The following is a 12437-nucleotide window of genomic DNA, read 5'->3' on the forward strand; positions in this document are numbered from 1 at the left end:
TTGGTAGTTTATCTCACCACTTTATCTCTCTCCATGGCTTAGTATGGCCCCCCCCATAGAGTTGTATTTCTCTCAGCAGACGAGGAGTGCGTGCGCTGGGACGGGAGGGAAATATTCAGCACCTTGGGCTGGGAACAGAATCATCTTATTAGTACAGATTACAAATCACATTATTCTATTGCTTAATGCAACAACGTGTCTCTGCCAAGTTCCGCTGCCCCCAGACACACAGTTCCTCCGCTGTGTGCTGGGAATAAATGGATCTCCTTCCATCCTCTGACCGTTCCTGGTATTTCCAGTGAGGACGTCAGATACATGTCAGATACATGTAGCATGTGCCGCCCGTTATACACGCATGTAATAGTGCGTCGTAACTCCCTGACTGGAAACTAAGCAAAGACGACACAGCCGGTGATCTTCTTTCCTGCGTTTTCCATAGACAAAGAATCCCCCGCAGCTTCACAATGAGCCCCCCAAGAGCCGTAGGATGGCTGGACCTGCAAACTGGAGCAGTGCCGCGCCCAAAGATACAGACGCTGCGACCCCCCCCCCCCCCAAAAAAAAAAACGGTTGTGACATGCCTGCGTTCTAACCACTGCCCCCCATTACCTCCCCAAAATGGTCACTGGCTGTCAATCGTCCTGCGCCTTAATCTACACCGCGACCGTCATTGCAGGACTCAGACGCATACGCATGAATCTAAACTGCGTACACCTCTGGGTGAGGCCCTTTGTGCGGCCCCAGACACCAACAGCGGGACAGGGAGCTGAGATGGGCCCATTATAGTAGGTGATCCCGCTACGGAGAGCCCTGGTCACTGCATAAACCAAAAATGTGCCAGTGTGGCTGCGTGATGTCAGATAATTATGTGCGGATGGGAGCGGCTCCCACACATACTCCGCAGCAGCGCACAGCGACAAGTACGGCGCCTGTGGGTGCCATAGTAACAGGTCATAGTGCAGCACAGCTGGCTATATACACTATATGGCAGATGTTATATATATATGTTATCTGCCTGAGATCCTATCAAAGGGCGTAATTCCAAGTTAATCGCAGCAGGATTTTTGATAGCATCTGGGCAAAACCATGGGGGTCATTCCGAGTTGTTCGCTCTGTAATTTTCTTCGCATCGCAGCGATTTTCCGCTAATTGCGCATGCGCAATGTTCGCACTGCGACTGCGCCAAGTAAATTTGCTATGCAGTTAGGAATTTTACTCACGGCATTACGAGGTATTTTCTTCGTTCTGGTGATCGTAATGTGATTGACAGGAAGTGGGTGTTTCTGGGCGGAAACAGGCCGTTTTATGGGTGTGTGTGAAAAAACGCTGCCGTTTCTGGGAAAAACGCGGGAGTGGCTGGAGAAACGGAGGAGTGTCTGGGCGAGCGCTGGGTGTGTTTGTGACGTCAAACCAGGAACGACAAGCACTGAACTGATCGCACTGGCAGAGTAAGTCTCGAGCTACTCAGAAACTGCACAGAGAAGTATTTTCGCAATATTGCGAATCTTTCGTTCGCAATTTTGCTAAGCTAAGATTCACTCCCAGTAGGCGGCGGCTTAGCGTGTGCAATGCTGCTAAAAGCAGCTTGCGAGCGAACAACTCGGAATGAGGGCCCATGTGCACTGCAGGGGGGGCAGATGTAACATGTGCAGAGAGAGTTAGATTTGGGTGGGTTATATTGTTTCTGTGCAGGGTAAATACTGGCTGCTTTATTTTTACACTGCAAATTAGATTGCAGATTGAACACACCACACCCAAATCTAACTCTCTCTGCACATGTTATATCTGCCCCCCTGCAGTGCACATGGTTTTGCCCAATTGCTAACAAAAATCCTGCTGCGATCAACTTGGAATTACCCCCAATATTCCTAATGCTGACATAAGACAGTCGACGTGCTCATTGTCACCTCATTCACCATGTAGATCGGGGGTTCCTCAAGGCACACCAACAGTGCGGGTTTTAAGGATAACCATGCTTGCACACAGGTGATTTAATTAGAACCTCACTTAAAGTTATTATCATTAAAAAAATCTATGCTCAAGCCTGGATATCCTCATAACCTGGACTGTTAGTGTGCTGTGAGGAATCCGCTGATGTAGACACTGATGAAATGCCGGCATGGTTACAGTCTTGACAGCGCAGTATAAAGGTGTGCCTAGCCCTAACCCTGAAAATAATGTCTGTATTTTCTCTGTCATCATTTTCCAGATGTCAACATTGTGGTGTCAGCATTGTAACCGTTGACGCGCTGACTGCACAACATCTGCCGACATGCCATCATTCCTCGTTGGGAAACCCCATTTATCCAAATCTGCCCGGGCACTGGGCATAGGACTGCCCATGGTAGGGGCAATTGCCGTCTATGGGAGGCAATCAATTTGCCGACAGCCGGAATCCCAGCACAAAGGGGCTATTCCCACTTATGGGTGTCCATGACACCCGTAGAGTGTGAGCGGCGGTGGGTCTGCTGAGGTTAGTCCCGGGTGCGCGTTCTCCTCTGTACCATGTGTGTATTTCATGCGTTCCCGTATACTCTCCTGGTAACGTTACAGCGCCTGAGGCCAGAGGTTCCCCACCCCTGGCGTATACCCTCCTGGTAACGTTACAGCGCCTGAGGCCGGAGGTTCCCCACCCCTGGCGTATACCCTCCTGGTAACGTTACAGCGCCTGAGGCCGGAGGTTCCCCACCCCTGGCGTACACCCTCCTGGTAACGTTACAGCGCCTGAGGCCGGAGGTTCCCCACCCCTGGCGTATACCCTCCTGGTAACGTTACAGCGCCTGAGGCCGGAGGTTCCCCACCCCTGGCGTATACCCTCCTGGTAACGTTACAGCGCCTGAGGCCGGAGGTTCCCCACCCCTGGCGTATACCCTCCTGGTAACGTTACAGCGCCTGAGGCCGGAGGTTCCCCACCCCTGGCGTATACCCTCCTGGTAACGTTATAGCACCTGAGGCCGGAGGTTCCCCACCCCTGCCATATACCCTCCTGGTAACGTTACAGCGCCTGAGGCCGGAGGTTCCCCACCCCTGGCGTATACTCTCGTGGTAACGTTACAGCGCCTGAGGCCGGAGGTTCCCCACCCCTGGCGTATACTCTCGTGGTAACGTTACAGCGCCTGAGGCCGGAGGTTCCCCACCCCTGGCGTATACCCTCCTGGTAACGTTAAAGCGCCTGAGGCCGGAGGTTCCCCACCCCTGGCGTATACCCTCCTGGTAACGTTACAGCGCCTGAGGCCGGAGGTTCCCCACCCCTGGCGTATACCCTCTTGGTAACGTTACAGCGCCTGAGGCCGGAGGTTCCCCACCCCTGCCGTATACCCTCCTGGTAACGTTACAGCGCCTGAGGCCGGAGGTTCCCCACCCCTGCCGTATACCCTCCTGGTAACGTTACAGCGCCTGAGGCCGGAGGTTCCCCACCCCTGCCGTATACCCTCCTGGTAACGTTACAGCGCCTGAGGCCGGAGGTTCCCCACCCCTGGCGTATACCCTCCTGGTAACGTTATAGCGCCTGAGGCCGGAGGTTCCCCACCCCTGGCGTATACCCTCCTGGTAACGTTACAGCGCCTGAGGCCGGAGGTTCCCCACCCCTGCCGTATACCCTCCTGGTAACGTTATAGCGCCTGAGGCCGGAGGTTTCCCACCCCTGCCGTATACCCTCCTGGTAACGGAGGTTCCCCACCCCTGGCGTATATCCTCCTGGTAACGTTACAGCGCCTGAGGCCGGAGGTTCCCCACCCCTGCCGTATACCCTCCTGGTAACGTTACAGCGCCTGAGGCCAGAGGTTCCCCACCCCTGGCATATACTCTCCTGGTGACGTTACAGCGCCTGAGGCCGGAGGTTCCCCACCCCTGGCGTATACCCTCCTGGTAACGTTACAGCGCATGAGGCCGGAGGTTCCCCACCCCTGCCGTATACCCTCCTGGTAACGTTACAGCGCCTGAGGCCGGAGGTTCCCCACCCCTGGCGTATACCCTCCTGGTAACGTTACAGCGCCTGAGGCCGGAGGTTCCCCACCCCTGGCGTATACTCTCCTGGTAACGTTACAGCGCCTGAGGCCGGAGGTTCCCCACCCCTGCCGTATACCCTCCTGGTAACGTTACAGCGCCTGAGGCCGGAGGTTCCCCACCCCTGGCGTATACTCTCCTGGTAACGTTACAGCGCCTGAGGCCGGAGGTTCTGTTCCGTTCCTCGGCTGATTGTGGGATAGATCCTCACGTGATGCCAGGGGTGATTATGGACGCATTCCGAGTACATCCAGGCGGCAGTATAAAGGGGTCTTAGTGGCATTGTACCCCAGACAGACTGGCATTGTGGTGGGGAAGGCCTCAAAGCCAGCTAATCACTGGAGACTCACAATCACCCCGAGAGCTCCCACCGCTGCTGCTGCCAACATCCTAATTGTATTTGGCAGGCTGCGGGGCCGCTCGGCTCACGTAATGCAATTGGAGCCGCCATGAAAGGAATTGGATATTGCAGCCTCTGCCAGGAGACGCTCCAGATTCTTTAAAAAAAAAAAAAAGTTTTGTGATGCAAATAAAAACTTTACGTGGAAATGAAACGATGGGTTTAGTGCTGTAAATATTCTCTAGGTTCCGTGTTCCCTGCCAGTGGGGGAGGGCGTGCCCTATCTGCGCTTTACTGCTCTGGTGGAACTACAGAGCCCAGCAGGTATTCAAAGAGTAATTTTTAGACACTAGAGCTGAGCTTTGGGAGCCTCTTTATATCTATCTCCTTATGTATAATCCTCACTTATCTTCTTCTTGCCATGATACGTCACCTGCGTCAGCCGACGTTCCGGTCGCACATGTGCAGTGAGATCTTAGAGCTCAGAGTCCAGCTTTCAGTACCTTCAGTTGTAAAAAAAAAAATAACAATAAAAAGTATTAAAAACCAACAGCGCACAGATACACATATAGCATTGTTAGGGGGCAATCTGATTGCAGGCGAAGTTCTCGTGCCCGTGAGTTAACCGGGCAACAGCAGCGGGCCTTTACGGCAGCTTGAGGCCGCGCAAAACTGCTCACAGCCCTGTATGCCAAAAATGTGCCGCGGGGATGCGGTGCGTTGCCGGTGTCTCAACGCCGCTGTATCGGAAACTCGCACCCTTCACCCAGAATTTGGATTAACCCCTATATGTTTATTGATTATTATAATGTTTAACATTTATTAGATGATCTATTATTATTATAGTGTATAATATATAATGTTTAACTGCTATATATATATATATATATATATATATATATGTGTGTGTGTGTGTGTGTGTGTGTGTGATATATATATATATATATATATATATATATATATATAATATTGTGGATAATCTAAGAGTAAAGCATGCTTATTGTTACAGTAGGGAGGTATATGTATTATACAGAGATATAATATAATTGGGTCACTGCGCCTTTAACCAGAGGGACCTGTGCAGAGTGTGGAGCAATGCGGAGCTATGAGCCCCTCGCCTCTCTCTCCTGCCCTTCCAGGCTGCTTCCCATCTTCCTGCTAAACCCTCATCACTCCGAATAAATCAGTTTGTTTTCTCATCTCAATCACCTTGAGGGTCTTCAGAAGCTCTCATTAAGTTTCAGCTCCTGGATGAGCGTGCCCATAAATATTCATGCTGGGAAGCAGAACGTTTCAGCTCGCCGCCGACGGAGCGTTAGTGCTAGGAAAGCAAAATCTTTTTATAGTAACAGTTTTTCTTGGCAGAAGCGGGATCTGCGAGAGCCGGGTCCCGGTATGCTGCCTGTGTGGGTGTTTTATCCTGCGTTCAGCTCAGACAGTAGGGACAGGCTAAGCCTGGCTGTCACACGGTTACGGAGCTGATTGGGAGACGCAGGCTGCGGCTGCCACCGCTTTGCCGCTAATGCTAGTATCGGCCCTTCCCCTCGTGGACAAGCGTTCATCCTACGGTGCGTCACCTACCATCAGTCCTGAGCTTGGTGCACTGTAAGTGAATGGGCGTCTTCTGCGTCACTCTTGCGTCAGGACCATTATTGCATCTCTGTGCGTCTGAATGGCCGGCGCCCGCCTCTCCGTCCAGCTGCGCCCAATACATGACAGTGTGTCACAGTCGCTTCTGCGCCATGGGACGCATGCCCTGTGCGACTTATTAGTGTCCTAGGGCCTAATTGCAGAGGTCTGTGACATTACCAGAAAACTCCAATTTACGTCCTTACAGTCTGGCCCTGTTATAGGGAGGAAAGCCTGACATCCATCAAACACTGGCGCTTTACTGGAGACAGGACTGTTCTCTATGTCAGGCGCCTTCTGTGTGCGATCGCTCTATAAGGGCATCTCTAAATAGCTGCAATCCTCTTATAGCCATCACATTATATAGAATATATACATGGAAGAATTGTCTGCCCTTTCTCAGTAGCACCTGCGCCCATCCTGCAGTACAGCAGCGACAGGGTAACGTGTCAGTAAGACTGTTCATGGCTCAGTATATCTCAGCGTCCCCTCCTACTGCAATGCAAAAGGCGCGCAGTACCCAGACTGTATCCTATAGCGCTGTATGGATATAAACTGAATGTCAGATTACCAATCCTTCATCTTCACGCTGCGCATCCAGTCCCTCGCGTTTGTCGGCTCCGCTTTACACACATTGCCAGGATACGCCCCATTCTCATTCAGGACATTATCCAAGTCATAATCCATGCTCTCATCATCTCCCGCCTAGACTACTGCAACCTCCTGCTACCTGGCCTCCCTCTCAGCCGTCTCTCCTCTCTGCAGCCGCCCTGCATTCCCCTGTGGAACAGGTCTTCCTCTCAGCCGTCTGTCCTCCTGCAGCCCGCACTGCATTCCCCTGGGGGACAGGTCTTCCTCTCAGCCGTCTGTCCCCTCTGCAGCCCGCCCTGCATTCCCCTGTGGTACAGGTCTTCCTCTCAGCCGTCTGTCCCCTCTGCAGCCCGCCCTGCATTCCCCTGTGGAACAGGTCTTCCTCTCAGCCATCTGTCCCCTCTGCAGCCCGCCCTGCATTCCCCTGTGGAACAGGTCTTCCTCTCTGCCATCTGTCCCCTCTGCAGCCCGCCCTGCATTCCCCTGTGGTACAGGTCTTCCTCTCAGCCGTCTGTCCCCTCTGCAGCCCGCCCTGCATTCCCCTGTGGTACAGGTCTTCCTCTCAGCCGTCTGTCCCCTCTGCAGCCCGCCCTGCATTCCCCTGTGGAACAGGTCTTCCTCTCAGCCGTCTGTCCTCCTGCAGCCCGCACTGCATTCCCCTGGGGGACAGGTCTTCCTCTCAGCCGTCTGTCCCCTCTGCAGCCGCCCTGCATTCCCCTGTGGGACAGGTCTTCCTCTCAGCCGTCTGTCCCCTCTGCAGCCCGCCCTGCATTCCCCTGTGGGACAGGTCTTCCTCTCAGCCGTCTGTCCCCTCTGCAGCCCACCCTGCATTCCCCTGTGGAACGGGTCTTCCTCTCATCCGCCTGTCCTCCTGCAGCCCGCCCTGCATTCCCCTGTGGAACAGGTCTTCCTCTCAGCCATCTGTCCCCTCTGCAGCCCGCCCTGCATTCCCCTGTGGTACAGGTCTTCCTCTCAGCCGTCTGTCCCCTCTGCAGCCCGCCCTGCATTCCCCTGTGGAACAGGTCTTCCTCTCAGCCGTCTGTCCTCCTGCAGCCCGCACTGCATTCCCCTGGGGGACAGGTCTTCCTCTCAGCCGTCTGTCCCCTCTGCAGCCGCCCTGCATTCCCCTGTGGGACAGGTCTTCCTCTCAGCCGTCTGTCCCCTCTGCAGCCGCCCTGCATTCCCCTGTGGGACAGGTCTTCCTCTCAGCCGTCTGTCCCCTCTGCAGCCCACCCTGCATTCCCCTGTGGAACAGGTCTTCCTCTCATCCGCCTGTCCTCCTGCAGCCCGCCCTGCATTCCCCTGTGGTACAGGTCTTCCTCTCAGCCGTCTGTCCCCTCTGCAGCCGCCCTGCATTCCCCTGTGGGACAGGTCTTCCTCTCAGCCGTCTGTCCCCTCTGCAGCCAGCCCTGCATTCCCCTGTGGGACAGGTCTTCCTCTCAGCCGTCTTTCCTCTCTGCAGCCGCCCTGCATTCCCCTGTGGAACAGGTCTTCCTCTCAGCCATCTGTCCTCTCTGCAGCCCGCCCTGCATTCCCCTGTGAGACAGGTCTTCCTCTCAGCGTCTGTCCCCTCTGCAGCCGCCCTGCATTCCCCTGTGGTACAGGTCTTCCTCTCAGCCATCTGTCCCCTCTGCAGCCCGCCCTGCATTCCCCTGTGGTACAGGTCTTCCTCTCAGCCGTCTGTCCCCTCTGCAGCCCGCCCTGTATTCCCCTGTGCAACAGGTCTTCCTCTCAGCCGTCTGTCCTCTCTGCAGCCCGCCCTGCATTCCCCTGTGGAACAGGTCTTCCTCTCAGCCGTCTGTCCTCTCTGCAGCCCGCCCTGCATTCCCCTGTGGGACAGGTCTTCCTCTCAGCCGTCTGTCCCCTCTGCAGCCCGCCCTGCATTCCCCTGTGGTACAGGTCTTCCTCTCAGCCGTCTGTCCCCTCTGCAGCCCGCCCTGCATTCCCCTGTGGAACAGGTCTTCCTCTCAGCCGTCTGTCCCCTCTGCAGCCCGCCCTGCATTCCCCTGTGGTACAGGTCTTCCTCTCAGCCGTCTGTCCCCTCTGCAGCCCGCCCTGCATTCCCCTGTGGAACAGGTCTTCCTCTCAGCCGTCTGTCCCCTCTGCAGCCCGCCCTGCATTCCCCTGTGGAACAGGTCTTCCTCTCAGCCATCTTTCCTCTCTGCAGCCCGCCCTGCATTCCCCTGTGGGACAGGTCTTCCTTTCAGCTGCTCCAATTTTGTTGCAGATAAGCAGCGATAGGATATGTTATTCCAAGGGTCCGTGAGGCGCCCGAGGGATGTCAGATCACTATATGAGGGCAGGACTGCATGTGACGGGGCAGTGACATCATAAGAGGGGGATGGACTAGGGTTGGAAATTTGAAGTCCGGCGTTGAATGCTTGCTGGGCTTCCAGCATCAAATCCAGCGGTGCGGGGGTGCTAACCATTGCATCGAAACCATCCACTACTGGGAGACCACAGAAGTGCATGGTTTCGATGCGTTGGCTAGTACCGGATGGTATTGGAAAACTGCATCTGATGGCTGGCATCCATCGAATATCCGCAATTCAATGGGATAAGTACTACCATCGAATCTGGAACATCGATGGTTGCTAATTATCAGCTTCAGATGCCAATCCTTAGAATGGAGGCAGCAGCAAGCTACAGACTGAGAGTTATATAGTGGAAGGAGCAGGGTCCCCAGCAGCACAGAGTATATCAGGAGAGGAGTGATGTGTCAGTGAGGACAGGGCTGCATGTGACAGGGGCAGTGACATGATGTGAGGAGGGGAATGGAGGCAGCAGGAAGCCACAGACTGAGAGTTATATAGTGGGAGGAGCAGGGTCCCCAGCAGCACAGAGTATATCAGGAGATGAGTGATGTGTCAGTGAGGACAGGGCTGCATGTGACAGGGGCAGTGACATGATGTGAGGAGGAGAATGGAGGCAGCAGGAAGCCACAGACTGAGTGTTATATAGTGGGAGGAGCAGGGTCCCCAGCAGCACAGAGTATATCAGGAGATGAGTGATGTGTCAGTGAGGACAGGGCTGCATGTGATAGGGGCAGTGACATGATGTGAGGAGGGGAATGGAGGCAGCAGGAAGTCACAGACTGAGAGTTATATAGTGGGAGGAGCAGGGTCCCCCAGCAGCACAGAGTATATCAGGAGATGAGTGATGTGTCAGTGAGGACAGGGCTGCATGTGACAGGATCAGTAACATGATGTGAGGAGGGGAATGGAGGCAGCAGGAAGCCACAGACTGAGAGTTATATAGTGGGAGGAGCATGGTCCCCAGCAGCACAGAGTATATCAGGAGATGAGAGATGTGTCAGTGAGGACAGGGCTGCATGTGACAGGGGCAGTGACGTGATGTGAGGAGGGGAATGGGGGCAGCAGGAAGCCACAGACTGAGAGTTATATAGTGGGAGGAGCATGGTCCCCAGCAGCACAGAGTATATCAGGAGATGAGAGATGTGTCAGTGAGGACAGGGCTGCATGTGACAGGGGCAGTGACATGATGTGAGGAGGGGAATGGAGGCAGCAGGAAGCCACAGACTGAGAGTTATATAGTGGGAGGAGCATGGTCCCCAGCAGCACAGAGTATATCAGGAGATGAGAGATGTGTCAGTGAGGACAGGGCTGCATGTGACAGGGGCAGTGACATGATGTGAGGAGGGGAATGGAGGCAGCAGGGAGCCACAGACTGAGAGTTATATAGTGGAAGGAGCAGGGTCCCCAGCAGCACAGAGTATATCAGGAGATGAGTGGAAATTAGTATGAAACACGAGATTGCTGTCACACTAGTGTGTGGAGTAAATACAAGGGAGTTTATCACTTTAATCTACTTATTTTATTTAATGTAATGAACTTTATGGTTCCTTATTGGATATAATTATTTTTTTTATTACTTCCACCAACTGTACAAATTCCTTGTCTTCTGCTCTTTATGTTTGTTTCTCCAATGATGCTGAATACCCCGTATAACCCGTGTTCCGTGTGCTGTTGCAGGTGTAACACGCAGGACTACATATGGCATAAGGGTCTGCGCTGTGAGTCCATCATCACAGATTTCCAGGTGATGTGCGTTGCGGTGGGCACCGCCGCGCTTGTGGTCCTCCTGCTGTTTATGATGACCGTCTTCTTTGCCAAAAAACTCTACCTTCTCAAAACCGAGAACTACAAACTGCGCAAAAGGAAGTAAGTGACGCAGTGTCCTAGTACGGTATAACGATCTGTGTATATGTGAATGATGCCCAACAGCTCATTATTATCCTGCGACTAATAGATCTACGCCCGTATGTGGTCAGATAATGACGGAAATGATAATTAAAAGCTACGTTTGTTTTTATTTAATTTAAATTAAAATACAAGTTTGTATGATTGACCTAACTTATAGTTATTTTATTTGTATTATTACTTTTTATATTGGAGATAATGACGAGCTAATACTATTTAGGGTCTGATTGATTTACACCTCGTCTTCTTTCTGTTTGTCTGCCCATAACTTTACACTTCTCCTGCAACTCCGGGCTCAGATAACCCGTCACATGCCGCAGTATAATACCCAGGCTGTTCCCCGCTGCCAGAAAGGGGCTCAGTGATTGATGGAAGTTTAAGGCAACTTTTGTAATAGTTTTGCTGTCCAGTAGATGTTGGTATCAACTTTTCATGTCTCCGCCGGACAAAGCTCCATCTGTCAGCCCCCGGAATAATGAGCCCCCCGCAGCGCGGCAGCTGCTTTGTAAGGCTTTGCAGACCTGAGATGAGAGGGAGGGGGAGGGCGATGGAGCTATTGTGGGTGTGCTGCCAGGCGGGGTGTGTATTGTGCGAGGGGAGGTGGGGGTTCTGGCTTATTATTACACAAGCGCTGCGTTGTGCGGTGTAGTCTCAGTCACTTCTGCGGCCTGTGCAGAAAGTTAGGAAGGAGTTTTCGAGTACAGGGTCGTATGGCAGGATCTCCCTGTAGCCGTCAGGTCCGCACAGTGGCCCTCATTCCGAGTTGTTCGCTCGCAAGCTGCTTTTAGCAGCATTGCACACGCTAAGCCGCCGCCTACTGGGAGTGAATCTTAGCTTAGCAAAATTGCGAACGAAAGATTCGCAATATTGCGAAAAGACTTCTCTGTGCAGTTTCTGAGTAGCTCGAGACTTACTCTGCCACTGCGATTAGTTCAGTGCTTGTCGTTCCTGGTTTGACGTCACAAACACACCCAGCGTTCGCCCAGACACTCCTCCGTTTCTCCAGCCACTCCCGCGTTTTTCCCAGAAACGGTAGCGTTTTTTCACACACACCCATAAAACGGCCAGTTTCTGCCCAGAAACACCCACTTCCTGTCAATCACACTCCGATCTCCAGAACGAAGAAAAAACCTCGTAATGCCGTGAGTAAAATACCAAACTTCATAGCAAATTTACTTGGCGCAGTCGCAGTGCGAACATTGCGCATGCGCAATTAGCGGAAAATCGCTGCGATGCGAAGAAAATTACCAAGCGAACAACTCGGAATGACCACCAGTATGTGTCAGATGTGGAGATTAGCAGTGTCCGAGACTATGCCAACTGGCACTCTGTGCACTGGTGCAGCAGAATTGTCCACACAAGTCATTGGGGGTCATTCCGAGTTGTTCGCTCGCTAGCAGTTTTTAGCAGCCGTGCGAATGCTATGCCGCCTCCCACTGGGAGTGTATTTTAGCTTAGCAGAAGTGCGAATGAAAGGATCGCTGTGACAGGACGGTGCCGTACGGGAGCACTCGCTGCTTCCGCGTCCCGTTGACTGCGCACAGAATGGAAGGTCAAGCCGCACGAGGCCTGACCACATAGGGGATTCCCGCTTACCGTCAGTAACCGCCTGTTACTGACTCCACCCACTGCGTTGTGGGCGGGTTCTTGCT

General features: G+C 53.4%; 1 protein-coding gene across 3 annotated transcripts in view; it reads left to right on the forward strand.

The window, feature by feature from the left end:
* CSPG5 (chondroitin sulfate proteoglycan 5) overlaps positions 1-12437 on the forward strand; it is a 135461-nt gene that overhangs the window by 86634 nt on the left and 36390 nt on the right. For all 3 annotated transcript variants that reach the window (XM_063924579.1, XM_063924581.1, XM_063924580.1), the window contains one exon: positions 10558-10746. In XM_063924579.1, the coding sequence (XP_063780649.1) occupies positions 10558-10746 (189 nt within the window). The remainder of the gene's footprint in view (positions 1-10557; positions 10747-12437) is intronic.

This window comes from Pseudophryne corroboree, chromosome 5, assembly GCF_028390025.1.
Source record: "Pseudophryne corroboree isolate aPseCor3 chromosome 5, aPseCor3.hap2, whole genome shotgun sequence".
NCBI classification, from domain to species: domain Eukaryota; kingdom Metazoa; phylum Chordata; class Amphibia; order Anura; family Myobatrachidae; genus Pseudophryne; species Pseudophryne corroboree.